The 18,177-nt window shown below is 44.1% G+C and overlaps 1 protein-coding gene across 11 annotated transcripts in view; it reads right to left on the bottom strand.

Moving 5' to 3' along the window:
* The window catches only part of Mcf2l2 (MCF.2 cell line derived transforming sequence-like 2), a 223,572-nt gene that overhangs the window by 145,516 nt on the left and 59,879 nt on the right, over positions 1–18,177 (bottom strand). For all 11 annotated transcript variants that reach the window (XM_013513459.1, XM_013513464.1, XM_013513458.1 and 8 more), the window contains 2 exons: positions 13,104–13,194; positions 11,498–11,617 (listed from right to left, as the gene is read on the bottom strand). In XM_013513459.1, coding sequence (XP_013368913.1) covers positions 11,498–11,617; positions 13,104–13,194 — 211 coding nt within the window. The remainder of the gene's footprint in view (positions 1–11,497; positions 11,618–13,103; positions 13,195–18,177) is intronic.

Raw genomic sequence — 18,177 nt, 5'->3', positions numbered from 1 at the left:
CATGCTCACCAGTAGAGCCCGCCAGGCTGCGTCTGCCTGATTCCTCTCCTCTAAACGGGAGGGAAGGGGCTACCCACACTCACCAGGACTCCTAAGTCCGCTTTCTCATCTTAAGCTGTTGAAGGCCAAGAGGAATTTTACATTAAAAGCCAAAAAGTGAAAGCTAAACTTGAAAATGGAAAATGAAAGGAAGATCATCAGCAGACTTAATACTTTTAATATTTTAATACTGATCTATAGATTCATGGCGACCCCAGTCAAAATCCCAACAGACCTTTTTGTAGAAACCGACAAGCCGATTCTAAGAGCCACACGCAAATGCAAAAGATGCCGTTTTGAAAAAGAAGAAGGAGCTGGATGACTCACGCCACCTGGCTTCATGACTCATGAATGATAGGAAACAAGCAAGAGCACAGCAACGGCAAGGACAGACAAAAACCATGAATCAAAACGGAGTCCTGAAATAGATGCGCAGATACAGTCAACCAATTTGTAACTTTTTATTTCAGGGTAATGATAAATTCGCAAGAAGTTGCAAAGATAGTACACATGCTTTTACTAAGCGGGCTGTTCGTATCATTGAAAGCTCTAAAAGGTCCCATGTACTTTTACTAAGCTTCCCCTGCTCCACTGACTACACCTTTTTAATTATAGTACAACGTCAAAGCCAAATGTGTGCAGAGCTGTGTACTATTTCTGACGTCTGTCGACGCGTGTGACCATCAGTACAGTCAAGGTGCAGGACTATGCCACACCACAGAGACCTCCCTTGTGCCACCTTTATGGCCACACCCTTCTGCCTCTGCCACCCCCGAACCCTGGAAAATGCTAAGCTGACTTTTGACAAAGGTGCAAAGGCAACTAATTTGGTGGAGAAATAATTCCATTTTCAACACATGGTGCTGGAACAATTGGAGATTCGCAGGCAGAAAATAGAACCTGAACCCATACCCCACATCTTATATAAAAACTAACTCAAGGTGGATCACAGATTTAAATGTAAAATATAAAACTTAGAAGGAAATTGTAGTATGATAAGAAATGTATTTGGTCTTTGCTCCAGGTCCTTGGCACAGGGCCCCTAAAAGCCTTTGGGCTTTCCTGAGTGATAAGAGTGTCTTTTGTTTTTCATTATGAGCCTGCTTGGGTCATCCTTGAGTTTATACTCATAGAGTGACCTCGGATAAGACCCCTACATAGCCTTGGGATGGGGCTGTCACCCGGAAGAGTAAACGATTATAGGTTGGAACTCTTAGCCCCATCTACTGATCTTAGGAGCTCACCCTGGAGATTGAGTGCTTACGAAAACACCTCATTAAGGAGATTTGCAGAGCTACGAAGTGGCTGGAAATGTTAGGGTCCCGGGAGAGTAGAGTACCCGGAAGTTCCAGTCCCCTGCCCGCATACCTAGTCCTATGCGTCTCTGCCACCTGGCTCTCCCAGAATTGTAGTCTTTTAAATAAACTGGTAAATATCAGAGCGTGCTTGAGCTCTGTGAAGCATTCTGGCAAACTACTGAGCCTGAGGAAGGGGTCATGGGAACTTCTGATTTATAGCTTGTGGATCAGAAGCACCAGCAGCCTGAGGTTGGCATTTAGAGTGGGAGCAGTGCGGTGGGGTGGATCAGAACGGAAGCCCAGAACGCTCAGCTGGGGTTGGGAGAGCTGGAGAATCGCGTGAGGAGGAGAAAGCACATATTAGGTGTCCGAGGAGCTGTGTGAGCAGAGGAGCGGTGAATGAATGAGGAAAATCTTGGGCAAACTCTCGGGTGAGGCAGAGCTCTGAAGCAGCACACCAAGAGCAAACTCATGAAGGAAAGGTTGATCAGCTGGACTTTGTCCAAATTTAGAACATTTACTCTGCAAAAGCCAGTGTTTAGAAAAGTGGAAATGTTGCCCCCAGCTGAGAGAAAATACCTGCAGGTCACCTGACAACGACTTCTACCCAGAATATATAAGGAAGTCTCAGAGCTTAACAACAAGAAAGCAACAGCTTTAATAATCGCAAAAGTTTGAACAGCAGCTTTATCAAAAGAGATGGAAAGTAAGTACATGGAAAGAGGTTCAGTTCCATCAGTCATCAGGAAGTGCCGATGAAGACTATAGTGAGATACCGCCACGTACCTGAACAGAATGGCTAGAAGTTTTTAAAAATTGCTCTTGTTTTTGCCAAGGTGGCTGAGACAGGAAGCAGCTGGAATTCTCCCACACTGCCAGAAGGAATGCAAACTAGCACAGCCACTCTGCAAAAACAGTTTGGCAATTTCTTATAAAGTCACACATACACCGATTATATGGCCCAGCAAAACCCTGCATGTGGAAGTTTATAGCAGCTTTGTTCTTAAGTGCTAAAAACTGGAAACAACTGAAATGTCCTTCTCAAGTGGATGGGTAAACTGGTACCTCTACAACATGGGAACGTATTCATGAAGAAACCCAAACGTTTTATGCTCAATGACGGAAGTCAGATTCAAATGCTGCTTACTTTATGATTCCAATTATACAACTCTCTGGAAGAGGCAAACCCGTGGAGATGCACAGCAGATCAAAGGCTGAAGAAGTCAGAGATGGGGAGAAGGGATGACAAAAAGGCAGTCTGAGGAAATGCAGGGGTGATGGACTCATTCTGCGTCTAGGCAGTACTGATGCTTCAACACACACATTCGTCCACATTCCTAGCCGTGCACCAGAAAGAGCAAATTCTATTGCATTACATTAAGAAGCAAATTTCAAACACTGAAGGCAAAGCAGCTTCACTATAACTTTTTTTTTAAATCTACACAGGATGAAGAGTTTGAAAAAAGGTTTAAAAATTCTACGTAAGAAAAAAGAAAGACCAAATTAATTCTACTCGTCAAATTCACAGGACACTCTATGCATGTACACCTGGCCTTAAGGTAGCTGTTCTTTGTTTTCACAGATTCTGTATTTGTTTGGCATCCTTTCGTCACAGGATCATATAAACTATATTTCCCTGGTTTTTGTATTCTCGGTGCTCTGGCATCGGCAGCCTCAGTGACTGGTCAGAGACCACGCCTGCCATGGCTGAGTGCCTCCGAGAGACAGCCAGGGTGCTGCTGGCAGCAAGCCTGTCCTCTGCAAGCCAGCATATCCCAGCCCAGCACTTCCTTCTCAAGTGCACGCACACAGACAATATTTCCCCTGCTCTACACAGCCCAGAGCCCCGACAGATCCCAACCTGAAGACCTTGGAGGAACTATTCAAACTGGCCCATCCTAAACCCCTTCTCCTGCCCTGCCCCGCCATTCCTGCTGGAACCCAGTAAACAAAGGCTCTGGCTTTGGCGCTCCCGTTGCTCCTGCTTCTGCCTCCTGCTCAGTAAATGATTATAGGTTGGAACTCTCAGCACCACCTACCAATAGGAGCCCTTAGGAGTTTACACTGGAGATTGTCAATGCAAAACACTTCTCTCCCAGCCCCGTGTCCTCCCGCGGCACAGGTCCCACGTGCACATTTCTATGCTGCTGCTACACATAAGGACACCTTCTGTTTCTGCATGCGTTTATGTTCCCATCCAGGGTGGCCCAGAGCTCGTCATGTAGGGATATATGTTCTCTTAGTTACAGACATGTTTGTTTTCTGTTGCAAACTCCTATTTTTAGGAGATCAGTGCTCACACCCAGACTCTCTAGGAATTCTGCCGCTCTGCCTTAGCGGCTTCTCACTGCAGTGGTGTGAGGCAGCTCTGAGAACGGCTGCTCAGGATGGTACCTGGCCAACACCAGGCCCTCGGACACGATAAAGCTATCCCATCAAATGCTGCATCCCCAAGATACAGGGAGGCTACATCACTTGACAACAGCTGCATCCTTGGCCCACCTGATTCTTACGCCCGTCTTGCATAAGGAACTCACCCTTCAATCGATGGAAACATAATCATTATCTAAGCAGAGGTGTGTAACAATAAGAGAGCCGCGAGGGCTATAAAATGCTCTTATCACAATCATTAAATGGGAGGCTATGTCACTTGACAACAGCTGCATCCTTGGCCCACCTGATTCTTACGCCCGTCTTGCATAAGGAACTCACTCTTCAATTGATGGAAACATAATCATTATGTAAGCAGGGGTGTGTTACGATAAGAGAGCCGCGAGGGCTATAAAATGCTCTTATCACAATCATTAAATTAAAATAGAGGAAGACAAACTAAACGCTGGAACTGTCGTTTAAAAGGCAAAATGTATTTTAAAGTTTGAGTCAAACTTGGTAACCTCAGACTCTGAATTCCATTAGCTGCCAGAGCTCCAGGAGAGAGTGACCTTGTATGCAGGCAAAACGTAGCTATGGGATAAGCTTCCTTTTGAGAAACGCCCTACTACATGTGCCCAGGGTTTGGGTGGCCAAGAGACTTTTTAAAAATTGATTTTTAGTTGAGCATGGTGGCGCATGCCTGTACTCCCAACACTCAGGAGGCTGAGGCAGGAGGACACTCTGAATTCAAGGCCAGCTTGAATTACACAGTGAGATCCTGTCTCAAAAAAAAAAAAAAACCCAACCAATCAATCAATAATAAAAAATTGATTTTAAGTTTAAAATTAAAAGTAGGATGGATATAGAATGAATATATACTACCAGAAATAGAAGCAGCTAAAGTAGATGTCCTGCCCCTCCTCAGTGTAGGTTTAGCACATGAAAAGCAGGGCATGAGTCATGTATGTGTCTGTAGAGGCCGATCCCTCAGAGAGGCATGTTCCACACACAGCCACAGAAATACGTATGACATTTAGCCACAGCTTCAGTTCAAACTCCAAGCCATTTGAGGGGCAATGAGAAACTGAGCCGGCTTCACTCCTGATAGGGACAAAGGCTTGTGCAAGTTACAACAAGACACTGGCTCCTTAGAAGTTGCCGTATTCTTCCAGATGTCATTCATTACTCAAGTCAAGAACACTGAGTAGGAAATTCTCGGCTCCTATTTCCCCCAAACATTCGGTCAAGTATTGTAAAGCAAGTAATTAAAATAGAACAGGAAATTCATTTTGCATTTGGCAAGTACCCAGAGTGTAAGGAAAAAGTACTTTGAGACATTTGACTGCTCATGTAAAAGGAACTGACAGAGAGACAGCAGAGTTAAAAAGGAAAGAGAGAAAAGTGAGGAAAACCCCTTGTTGGGAATGATGGGTCCTTACTGACATGGGTTAAATATTCTCTCAAAGTAATTTTAGTTAAAGTTGGTTTTTGCTTTTTTGAACAGATACATGTGCAGATGGTAGTAAACTCAAACAGAAAAAGGCTGCTTAAATAGAAAAATCTTCCCCTTCTTATCCGAAGGTCTCCTGCTCTGTATCCAGGAAGCAACCACTTTTAACATTTTCTTGTATATCTTGTGCCTTTCCTGAGGTGATCCGTACACAGACGACCATATCTATGCCCCCTTACTTTACCCAAATAGGTACACACTGTATAACATTCTCTCCTTGCTTTTATTTTCACTTAAAAATATATCTTACGTGGGCTGAAATGTAAGGTATCAGGTGTAAACAGACACATGTACCCTGTGTGTGTGTATGGGAGTTCACTGGAGCTGGTTATTGGTCAAGCAGTCAAGCTACCTCAGTATTGAAAAAGGCATCCTGCCTGACCATTACAGTCGTTAGTCACTATGCAACATTACCCCCATGATACTAACTCCACAGGTGTATAAAATAAACACCCCTACTGTTGAAGTCAGTCCTCCTGCTCCTCAGGCATGAGGTAGCTCCACCTGACCTCAGCTCTTGTCTCTTGTCTTTATTTTCTCATACCCACTGCCGTTTCTCTCCGGGATATAATAAGAGACCAATGAGGTATATTACATATGGCGCCCGAACAGGGACAATTCCATCAGGTAAAAGAAAAAAGGTTAAGAAGAGTCCTTTGGAGATATCTCCACACTGGACAATGGAAGGGACCCAGTCCACTATTTATCTGGGGTAGGGGGTATGCTTGTGTTTTTCCAGAGAATGCTGAGCAACTTATTTGGGTACCAGAATGTGCTGTCTGGCTATATCCTGAACTCAGATCTGGAGAAGAAGTTGGTTCTACCTTTGGGGGAGCTAATGTGCAGTCCTATGATGGTGACACCTCAGAGACTGCTGTATAGCCCACAGACAAGATGAGGCTAAACCCGACCTGGGGCCAACCAAAGAAATTGACCCAGAAGGCCCAAGAAATAGCATTCAAAATGGGAATTAAAGATTTAAATAAATGACAGAGTATATAGAGATAAGTGAGCCAAAAATTATCAGTATTCTTAAGACACAATAAAGTATGAAGGATATATGTATATATTCATTATAGATTGAGGATTGTGTTTTATTCAAATTTTTCTGATAAGAGATCTCTGCTAATTGACAACAAAATCTGACTAGTCTATTTAAATTATAAATTTCTAAAATTATAATAGAGTTACTATAATTCAATTTTGTCAAAAATATATTTGAGTACACTCTGATTCTGTATAGATGTTTGTTTGCTCTGTGTACTTGTTTGTGTGTTTGTCATTCAGTGAACAACTGTTCCCCTTTATTTTGAGCTCTACAATTTTTCTTTGATCATTTGTTTATAATACAATTGGGTTATAGATTTAAAATCATGCTTTCACCTGAGTTACCAGCTGATTTTTATGATATCAAAATTAAGATATTTAAATACAGTCCTTAGGAGGAGAAATTATTGGGTAGAACTCAAATTGGTGAATAGAGTAGTGGCCAACCTTTATTCATTAATAAGGAGCCCCCAATGATCTCCATAGTCTCTTGGGAGACACCCCACTAATGGGGTCATTTGGTCAAAAGACAGTTTTTCAGTAAAAATTACAATAAGGTTTTCTCATAAAAGATATTCTTGGTACAAAAACTAAATTTTAACAAATGTTTTTACATGTGTATAGTAATGCATTAGTATTCATCTCATGGTGTATTAAATGTGCTCATGATTCCAGATCTATAGGTCTTCCAAAATGCAAAACAAAGATTATTTAGTGTGATAAGACTTTCCTTCAGATTCAGACCTCTGCCTTTAACAAAAACTTGTGATGTATAAACCATTAAAGGACAACAAATTACATAAATTCTTCATTGGACAGAGATGATTGGTTAAAAAAGGTCATGTTATAATGAAAATCTAAGTATGTTACAAAATGTCATGATTGTCATGTAGTAATGTTATGTATAGCTTTGATTTCTAAATTTCTGGGTAAAAATATGTAATTGTTGTTTGTTAACATTCTATTAGGATTTAAATATTAGGATATCCATGGTTGTTAAAAAATAATGGTTCCATTTGTATGTTCTAAGGTGTGTGCTATTCAGATCAGATTGTAATAATAAGCTTATTGCCTCCATTACAATGTTATGTCATTAATCTTCTCTGCTGGATGTTTAACAACTGAGGTTTGGAGACCAAAAATTAGAGAGATAAATTGGGCTAAGAGGACTGCCAATATTTTGGCCATGCCTTGTCAGGTCAGTGAAGACTGAGGACATAAGAGAACCTGTTCTGTGATGTCCTATAACTCGGTTGAGTCCCTGATTTTCTGATCAAGGAGATTATGGGACCACAGAGGAAAGTGATTCTGCGATATATAGTGTGCCTAAGGAGAGTCACCGGGAGAGGAAAAATCTCTCAGGCTTTCACAGAAAGCACCTTGGTCAAGCAATGGCCATGACTCATCCAGATGGCTGGCGCTGACAGACGATCTAGAGGTGCTGTACTTGGTTCCAAGATGATTCCTGAGGAGGCTTAACTGACCCTGATAGACGGCAAAAGGTTACATTTTTATTTATACAGGTCTCACTTTAACTTGGTCTTGAACATCCAACAAGATGTAAAGAAATGATGCCACAGTAATAGATTCAGGTCACCAGCAACTTCTGACAATTGCCAGCTAGACTGATAACAGAACGCTGTTATGGACTTTGGACTATATTGATCAAGCACAACTTTTCTAGCTTCAATTGAACACCCATCACTTCTGCAACTAAACAGAAAAGGGAGATATGTTGGGAGCCACTGGAGCTGGGTATTGGCCAAGCAGTCAAGCTACCTCAGTATTGAAAAAGGCATCCTGCTGGACAATTACAGTCATTAGTCACTATGCAACATTACCCCCCCATGATACTAACTTTACAAATGTGTAAAATAAAGGCCCCTACTGTTGAAGTCAGTCCTCCTATTCATCAGGCAAGAGGTAACTCCACCTGACCCCAGCTCTTGTCTCTTGTTTTTATTTTCTCATACCCACCACCATTTCTCTCCAGGATACAAGAGATCAATAAGATATACTACTATATATATATATATATATATATATATATATATATATATATATATACACACACACATATATACACACACATACACACACACATAATGTGTGCACATAATTACAAACATGTGCTGATATATGTGCACATATTCACAGCTTCTATTGTTGAAAGGGCCTAAAAGCAAAGACATCTAGGTGGGAAAGAAATTCTGCAGCTAGATCTTGGGCCGTAATACCATACAACACCTAAAGGAGCCAGCCAGAAGCACTGAGCTAAACAGCTAAGTACAAGGGTGGATCCGGGTGTGGACAAAGCGAGTTTAGATCATCACATTAGGAAGAAAGCAAGGAAGAGCTAAGAAATTGCATGGATGCGAGGGCTGGCTTGAAGGCCCCCACTGCCCACTCTGGGACAGTGTGTGCGCCAAAATAATTAAGGATTATAATAAATTATGAAACATTAAAAAAATAAAAATCGACAGTGACAATCTATGCACTAGCTTTCAGTAGAATACCAACTTCTGATTAGTAACACTGAGGGAGTGCCGAGGCTGGAAATCAATATTCTGCCATCCACGTAATAAAGACTGCTTCAGGCAGGAGTCATCAATTAACAGCAAAGAGAGGGATTTTTTTTTTTATGAGTAGAATGTTTGCATCATCTTAAAGTGTTTCTCCAGAGATCCATGACTGCAGTAGTTGCAGGGGAAACAATACATTTGGGAAACTGAACAATACCCTAAGTAGAGGTTCAAAATTAACTACAGCAGTGAGGGGTAGGTGAGCACGGTGGGCCCGGTCATGCCCGGACAAGGACACAAACCACTGCTAGGATTGTGCAACCTGAACTGGATCATGGGAAACGTTACACGAGCCCCAAACGAGGTCTGCTTTATTTTTTTCAGGGGACTGCGTTCATCAAATATTTTAATGTCATAAAACACATTACTTTCTTTTTCGTCTCCTTTAACCTGAAACATTCCCATAGTCTTTCTTTATCTTTTATGATACTAATATTCATGTACATGTGCATACATACATGTATGCATGCTATAAACATGACACATAGATAAACCAGGGAAGGGGCAAAATGCTAACCATAGGTGAGTGGATTTGCACAAAGGACTTGTGATATTCTTTGACTATTTTCATTCTTGCAACATTTCTCTGAGTTTCAAATTATTTCAGGTAAACATTTTAAAACCCAAATACAGTAATACCCCGGTTCGGCAAAATTTTGCTTCTGTTTGTGAACTCCGCATGGGGTGATGAGCATGACCTTGGCCATCTTCCCCACACAACAGGAATGCAGCCATCCTCTCCAGAATCACAGAAGAAATGAAGTTCGTGAACCAAGGTATGACTGCGTAGGGCAGGGTGGCACATTCCCGCAAGCCCAGCATGGCAGGTTGGGGCAGGGGGATCACAGCATGGAGCTGAGCCTGGGCAATTTGGCAACTTATTGAGACCCTGTGTCAAAATTAAAAAAAAAAAAAAAGGGCTGTCAGGTACCTCAGTGCAAGGTACCTGCCAGGTACCTGGGAACTGAGTTCAGTCCCCAGTACTGCAAAATGCCATACATGTATATAAATATGTTTAAGGGGACACTGCTGGGCCTCAGGCCCTCACATATGCTAGGCAAGTGCTCTACCACTGAGCTACATCCTAGCTGCTTCTACTCTGCATCACTTTAGAATTATCCATTTTTTCTATTTTTCATTTTCACTTGGGATCTAATTTACATTGCTAAGACGCATACCTTTTAAGAATATAGTTCAGGTAGTTCTGCTAAAGGTACACACATGCGCACCAGCACCCAATCAGATATAGGATCATTTCCCCCAGGCTGTCCCTGTGCCTCTTCCCACTCGGTCCCCACCACCCTTCACTCCTAACAGAAGCCATTGCTTTGATTTTTTATCAGCATAGCTTAGTTTTGCCTATTCTTGACCTTTTTATAAAAGGAGCCATAAAGGTATATTCTTTTTGTTTGTTTGTTTGTTTTTTTTTGAAGCAGGGTCTCGCTATGCAGTGCAGGCTGGCCTTGAAATCACTATGCAGCCCAGGCTGGCCTCAAACTCACAGTGATCCCCCAGCCTCAACCTCCAGAGTGTTGAGATTACAGGTGTGCGGCACCATGTCCAGTTTGGTATATTTTTTAGTGTCTAGCTTCTGTCTCTCGAGAGAATATTTCTGAGACACATCGATGCTTTTGCAGGTATCAGTGCTTCACTGCTTTTTACTGCTTCAAAGAGGACAGCTTCCTTTTCTACCTACCTGTTGATATTTGTCTCTGTGCGTGTGCGTGCGTGTGTGTGTGTGTGTGTGTGTGTGTGTGTAGACCTCTTTTAATTTCTTGGCTGAATCACAGTCTCCGTGTGAGTTTACTTTATAAGGCACTGCTGATGATTTCCAGTGTGGCCGTACCGTATCTCACCACTTTGAACCACTACACAGAATTGCACTGATCGACCATAATGAACCAACCGTCAGGCATCAAGTTACTCCCAATCTTCTGCTTTTGCTCGCAACTTGATAACGAATATCACTGTTTGCACAGCTCTGTGCACACTTTCAAGAATATCTGTGGGATAACTTTCCCAGGTAGGTCAGAGCATGCGTATTCAATTGTCTGTAAATAGTGACAATTAGTCTCCCATATCAGTCACTACCAACTCCACTCCCACCAGCTAAGTATGAGAGTGTTTGTTTCCTCATCTCTGCTTGCCAAAATTACAGGTACCATTTTGAATGTTTTAGTTTTATTTTGTCTTTTTCTTATGAACAGCACACTATGATTCTTTTGCCCTACAGTTTTTTTTTTTTATGTCATGCTCATGTTTTAGAGCCATGCTTTCTTTCACCTGTGCATTTAATCTTCCTCCTCCACTCTCTCTACAGCCAGAGACGCGACCCTCAGACTGAAATAGCACCAGTACCGCTTTACCATGTCACTCCCCGCTGAGTCCGCAGTGCCCATCGAGTAAAACCCATACACTTTGTCCTCCTACCCAAGACCTACTCCATGTTTCCCTGTTTTTTCTTCCAAATGATTGGGCACCCCAACAAAAATGAGGCTCCCATAGGCCCATAGGAAGCTGCGTGTCCACGCCCATGCTTCTGCCCAGATGCCCTCCTGTCCTTGCCCCTGCTGAGCCGCCTCTCCAGACCCCACTCACGCGGCATCCCCACAAGCCCACCCAGGCAGAGACAGCGGAGCTGCGCTTACCGGCACCTTCATTCTGAATTCATCTCGATAGTGCTTGATGCCAAGGTCCATGAACGTCCTCTGGAGGAAACGAGTCGGACGGAGAATGAAAATGAGCTGCAGGTTTCCCGGAAATGCCACCTGCAGGCAGCATGAAAGGTATCAAGGGAGAGAGATAACGTCTGCTCTGCTCTCTTCTTGCCCAAAATCACAAGCGAAAAAGTTAAGGTGGGTGCCATGCGTGCCAAAGACTTAGAATAGAGTTCACAGAATTTCAGAGCAGAAAGAGACTTCATAGTTCAGATAACTCAAGCCCCTCCTTAAAAATCAAATCAATAAGCAGACTTTTTCTTTCTTTTCCTTTCTTCTTTCTTTCTTTCTTTCTTTCTTTCTTTCTTTCTTTCTTTCTTTCTTTCTTTCTTTCTTTCCCTTTCCTTTCCTTCCTTTCTTTCCTTTTTCCTTTTCCCCCTCCTCTCCCCTCCCCTCCCCTTCCCTTCCCTTCCCTTCCTTCCCTTTCCATTCTTTGAGACAGGGTCTCACTATGTAGCCCAGGCTGGCCCTGAACTTGCAGACTACATAACATCCAGCTGTAAGTTGGGTATAGTTATCTCAAAGTCCTATACCCCAAACTAAACTAAAAGGACAAAATCCACATAGCCAAGGGAAGCAGTGTCCCTTCCCTTCTTCAAAATGCAGACTCCTAAAGAAAAGACCCTTTGATTGTGCTGTGACAGAGCGAGTCAGCTGAGGCACTCTGCACCTGAACAAGCTCTCACCCGCTCTGAGAACAGCTGGGGTGTGCACGTGGGAAAGCACAGCTGCTTCTGTCAGAGGGCAGAGTGGGGCTCCAAGTGCCCCCACCCCTGTCCTAGCTCCTACACCACATTCCCACCCTTCTATTCCCATCCTCTTCAGCTAGTGCTCACTTCACGAGAGCCCGCGCTTAGGCAAGAATATGGCATCCCTGGCCCTGTCTTGGAGTGCCTGCCTCCCACAAACCTACTTAGATAATATTTTGTCTGACTTTGCCATTGACTTTCTAACATGTGAAAAAGTTACTTGGATGCTGAAATAAGGACCATATTAAATCAGGTTGTCCCCAAAGCAAACATTCAGATGAGGACTTGGGTAGGAGCAGTTTGTTGGGGACAAGCTTCCCAGCAACCTGACAGAAAGTGGAGAGGTAGACAGACAGAGAGCCAGAGCCAGGACATTGGGAGTGAGGGGTGACTGCTGCAGGCACGAGGGGGTGGGGCCCCCTGAGATTTTGTGCCTGATGCCTCAGCACTGCCCCAGTGAGGGGTGTGGAGGCTGATGTGTGTACGCACCAACCCCTAGTGGCTGCGGGTTACTCTTGGGCACTGACGTCCAGTCCCTCCCTGCCTGCCCCCTTCTGTGGCCAGAGAAGTCAGTAAGGTAGAGATGCGGGGAGCCCTGACCCGCTCAGGTGCTGCCAGCAGGATGCCCTCGGGTGGTAGAGGGGACATGAACATGATGTAACAGCACCTGCTACAGAGATCGCTTCAAAAGTTAACGTGAGATAATCGCTTTTTCCGCAAAACTTTGATAGGAAAAAGTTGGACGGACCATTCAAATGATTTTGATTACAGTAGCACAAAATACTTACAGCTATTCGCATCAAGGATGCCTTTATGGAGCTCCACTTGTCCCTTCGTCTGTCGATGACGATGACAAATCCAATGCTGGCAGCCTCCACACTGCAAAGGGAGTCATTGTCAGAGGTCAGGTGAGACCCCCAGGTTTGGCCTGGCTCTGACCACAGACTGTGCCCTCCGGCCTCCTCCACGCTCCGGGCTCCTGTGTGACGCTTCTGCTCGGCACTGGCAAGGCCCGGGCAGATTTCCCCACACGGGCACCAACCCCCTCTCCCACCCAGCCGACAGCCTCGACAGGGCAGCGCTGTGTCTCCCAGGCCCGCTCCGGGACTCTGTTTCCGGCTGACAAATGCATGGAGCACCGCAGAAGCACACGTGCCTGGGTCGGAAGGAAGGCGTACGGGCCGCTGCGCACTTGGTGTCTCCAAGTAGCCAGGGGACACTCGAGGACCTCAAGTCTGAGCTCTGCCCTCTTTCCCCTCCCCAAGGGAATATCCGCAGAGCTATCAACGCCCTTCCTAGGAGTCAGTCTTAGAGGGGTTCAGAAACGGCGCAGGCCAATGGGGAAAGAGCCCCTTCTGGAGGAGGCCAGGAACAGGCCAAGAGAGTCATGTGTGAGAAGACACCGTCTTCATCAGGACCCCACAACACTCTCGCAAGATCTTTTGAAACTAAAGTCCTGAAAGTGAAACCACTTTCCTCGTCTCCTCTGGTGGATGGGTGTGATAGAGGCGTCAGAGTGAGACTTTGGGGCCTAGCTCACCCCCTAGTGCTGCTACGTTCTGGCAATGGGACATTGGAACGATCGCCTGACCTTTCTCAAATGCATTTCCTCCTCTGTAAAATTAGAGTACTATCGCCAACAGGGAAGTGGTTAAAAGCCCTGATTCTGAAACCAACCTGACTAGATTTGAATTCTGAATCCTACCACTTATATATACTGTGGTTTTTTTTTCCCCTTTGAGAAGGAGGGAGCTACTTAACCCCTATAGTTTCCTAGACTCTGTTTGTAAAGCAGAAATAATAAAATACCACAATGAATGTAATTATTATGTATTGTAAATAGGTCTCAATAAAAATTTTAAAAATTAAAAAATAAGGTTGATGTGAAGATTAAATAGGGGTGTGTGTGCATGTGTGTGCAAATTTGTATATTTTATGTAAATCAGAGCTCAGTTTAAAAACCCGAAGGATGAAAGCCAGGTGGGACACACGCCTGCATCACAAGTCGAGGCCCAGCCTGCGCAGGGGCAGTGAGATCCTGTCTGAGAAGATAAAACCAAAAGGTTAAACAAGGTGTGGAAAAGGTTTAAAGTTTAAACCAAACTGGTCACTCACAGCAGAAACAACTATTTTAGGAAATCTATCTACTCTTTATGGAGCTGCCATGATTTGTCAGAATTATCGTTTATCTCACTTAGACTTATGACATCGATGTGTCTCCATGTTAAAGATGGAGAAATAGAAGCTACCAGAAGTGCCTTTCCAGACACCACAGTACCAACCTGGATTTCAAATCCAGAGCTCTCTTACACCGAGGCTCTGGCAGCAATTCTGCTTGTGTGTGTGGTGGCTCTGTTCTGTATATTATTATTATTATTATTATTAATTATTATTATTTGTCTTTTTGAGGCAGGATCTCGCTATGCAGTTCAGGCTGACCTTGAGCTCACTTTGTAGCTCAAGCTGGTCCCGAACTTGAGACGATGCTCCTGCCTCAGCCTCCCAAGCGCTGGGATTACAGGCGGGCACCACCATGCCCGGCTATATATTATGCTACCGCTGTTTTTTCTCCTCTTTCTTTTCTCTTTTTCTGCCACATAACCCTGAGAAGAAGTTCTAGGGCAGCTACCAGGACTGTCAAGCAAGGTGGGGCTGGGAAAGCTCAGTAAACGTAACGTGGCAGACAAACACAGGCTACTCTCTGACTATACAATGAATAGCTCCAGTGCTATGATCTCCCCCCACAAGGAGGGCGAGTGCCCCTCACAGTAATGTTCCTCTTAGCTCCATACAGCCCAAGACCAAGACCAGACCAAGAGCACTGCACCTGAGTAAACTCTGTGTGGGATGCGCTGGGCAACATCTGTGTACATAAAGGGCTGCGTCTCACACAGTTCAATGTTTATTTATTTATTTATTTTTTGGTACCGGGAATCGAACTCAGGACCTTGCGCTTGCCAGGCAGGCGCTGTGCTGCTGAGCTATATCCCCGGCCCTATACACCACAGTTCAGAAAGAAAAGTCTTGACAATGAGTCGAAGCTAGCCCTCCCATAAGGTATTTCTGCTAAACAACGCTCAGTAGTATCCACTCCTCTGAGTTTGTTTCATCTTCTCTTTTGCAAGAAAGGCATCAAAACTTCGGCTTAAGCCAAATGCATAGGGAATGGGGAAATGCGTTTCTTCAGGGGACAACGGGCTGTTTTCATCCCTCTTTTTTCTCACGCTAAGGCCCTAGGATGTGAGACATGCCCGCACAAATCATGGCTGCTCTGTGAAGACATTTTCATTTTATAAAGGAGGAAACAGCCTCGGGGATGCTTAGAAAAGAAATTCACCCAAAGTCACACCTGAAAGGCAGAATTACGATTTGGTCGAAGTCTTTAGACTCAGAGGCTGACATTTACGCCACAAAATCCATGCTCTCTTGTTGTGAAAAGCATATGGAGTCCCGATTCCTTCATTTCCTGATTTCGTGTCTGCTGGGAACCTCCCTGCACCTTCATCAGCGCCTCATCCCAGTTACTTCCCACATTCTCCGTAGAACTAAGGCCTTCATTTCCTTTCGAGTGGACTAAGGGCTGTGACTCCTGCCTTGTTCCTCATGATAATGGCATTCCCTTCCCAAACCAACGAAAAGATTCAGATGTGCTCCTGGAGCACAGATAGTGAGCAAAGTCTTTTGGTGTGTTCAGGGACTTCAAAACCTCTTTAGTAAGAAGAGGAGAAAGAATCCGCAGAGCAAGCAATGGCGTTGTACACCCTAGCCCCTTTACTTTTTTGCTGGGTCCAGATTCAAATGAAGTGAAAAGGCCAGGTGTGGTGGCACATGCCTGTAATACCAGCACTCGGGGAGGCTGAGGCAGGAGGATTGTTGAGAGTTCGAGGCCAGCCTGGGCTACAAAGTGAGCTCAAGACCAGCCTGAACTGCATAGTGAAACCCTGTCTCAAAAAAAAGGAAAAAAAAACCTGCAAAAGGAACAAAAAAAAAAAAAAAAAAAAAAGTGCAGCTATTATGTTTGCAGACAATGTAAACTTCAAACTGAAAACAATCAAAAAAAAAAAAAGAAGAAGAAGAAGTCGAGGCAAGACTGAGATTCTGCACAGTTAACCAGCTGGCAGGTGACGTCATTCTCTGGGCCACACTTGGAACCGCTGGCGTAGCTGCTGCTCCCCACCTGCAAACAGATACCTGCAACCTCATGGAGCTCTTCCTGCTGCAGAGCACCTGTGTTGAAGCTCGGCAGAAGGCAGAACAAAGCTTACAGAAACTCCACACCCCACAGAAGACCCAGAAGAACAGCAACAAACACACATCCTTGCAGGCACAAAATTGACCAAAGAACCCTGTATCCAGAGCACAGTGCCCTGTCAGGGTTTTTACCTGGATATCCCCCCAGCCTTGTGCACTGGAAGATGGGGCTTTTGAAAGGTGACTGGATTATGGGGGTGGAATAGCTGGCTTGCCGTTAGCGGGTGGGGTCTGGCCAGGAGAGGCGGGTCATGGGTGTAACCTGGAAGGTTCCATCTCCCTTCCCAGCTCGTCTCTTGACTCTGCTTCGGGCTGTGGAGGTGAGCAGCCCTCCTCTGCCAGACCCTGCTGCGGCCACCTCTGCGTGGGAGCTTCCAACCACGAGGGGCCTGAAACTCCTAAACCGAGAGCCAAAATACACCTCTCTCCTTTAAGCTGCGGTGTCGGATATTTTTTCTCAGCAAGGAGGAAAGTGACAAAGATATACTCTTTATTATAATGAGTAAAACCCCAGGCTGGGTGCTGTGGTGTGTACCTGTAGTTCCAACTACAGAGGAGGACCACGAGAGCCCAGTGTCGGAGGCTGGCCTGGGCACAGAGTGACTCTCTTTCACAAAACAAAACAAAGCAAAGCAAAACAAAACAAAACAAAACACACACACCCAACCAAAAAGTCCTTCATGAAAGGAAATTTATCTATAAGACCTACTTGTTGCAGCTTCCGGTTTGCAATCTCTTCCTATTTACATGCAAAGACTTTGGTTAAACAAACCTACCCAATTACAAAGGAAACCCAGGTCAAACAATCGCATTAAAAAAATATAACCCCTCATTCACAAAGATGAAAAGGAAACCAACGGTCTTCTAAAATGAATAAAACAAAACAAAAGAATAGAACAAAAGCAGAAAGACTGAGGTGAATAAACAGAACAATCACCGAGAAATAAATAATGAAAGAATAAGAGAGGAACTTTTATCTTTTTTTCTAATTAGTAGTCCCAAACACCGGAAAGGATATTTCTTGTCTCCACAATAAAAACATAGCCTATTATGAAAAGGGAGCAATGAAAGAGTGAGAAATAATTCTCAGAAATTAAACACATGGTGCCAGGACCTAAAAATGTATAGATGAATATAAAAAAGCACACATATACTGGTTACAGATCGGTGATTTGAAATGAAAAGTTTATCATAAACAACGAAGTGGTGATTTCTCACATTCACAATTCTAACACAGACAAACCTTCACATTCTCTCTGTACAAATCAATGAAAAGAACAAATAGGATAATTAGGAGATACAGAACCCTACAAACTTCAAGTTACACATAGTTGCATTTAAACCCAGTAAACAAGACACCAGTCTGCAGCAGAACTATTGTTTGGACTCTTGCTACCATCTTTCATTGAGAGCTGGGAAGTGCCAGAAGAGGCTTTTCTGATAAAACCATCCCAGGGAGTAAGAAAATCTCTCCCAACTGTAAAGACACCGAGAACAGTCCTGAAGCATGAGAGCACTGAGCAGAGAAGGACACAGAGGCAGTACAGGCAAAGCTTCCGAGAGAGAGAGAGAGAGAGAGAGAGAGAGAGAGAGAGAGAGAGAGAGAGAGAG

Source organism: Chinchilla lanigera, unplaced genomic scaffold (assembly GCF_000276665.1).
Source record: "Chinchilla lanigera isolate Chin_1 unplaced genomic scaffold, ChiLan1.0 scaffold00019, whole genome shotgun sequence".
Classification (NCBI taxonomy): Eukaryota; Metazoa; Chordata; class Mammalia; order Rodentia; family Chinchillidae; genus Chinchilla; species Chinchilla lanigera.
This window is presented reverse-complemented; position numbering and strand designations above follow the sequence as displayed.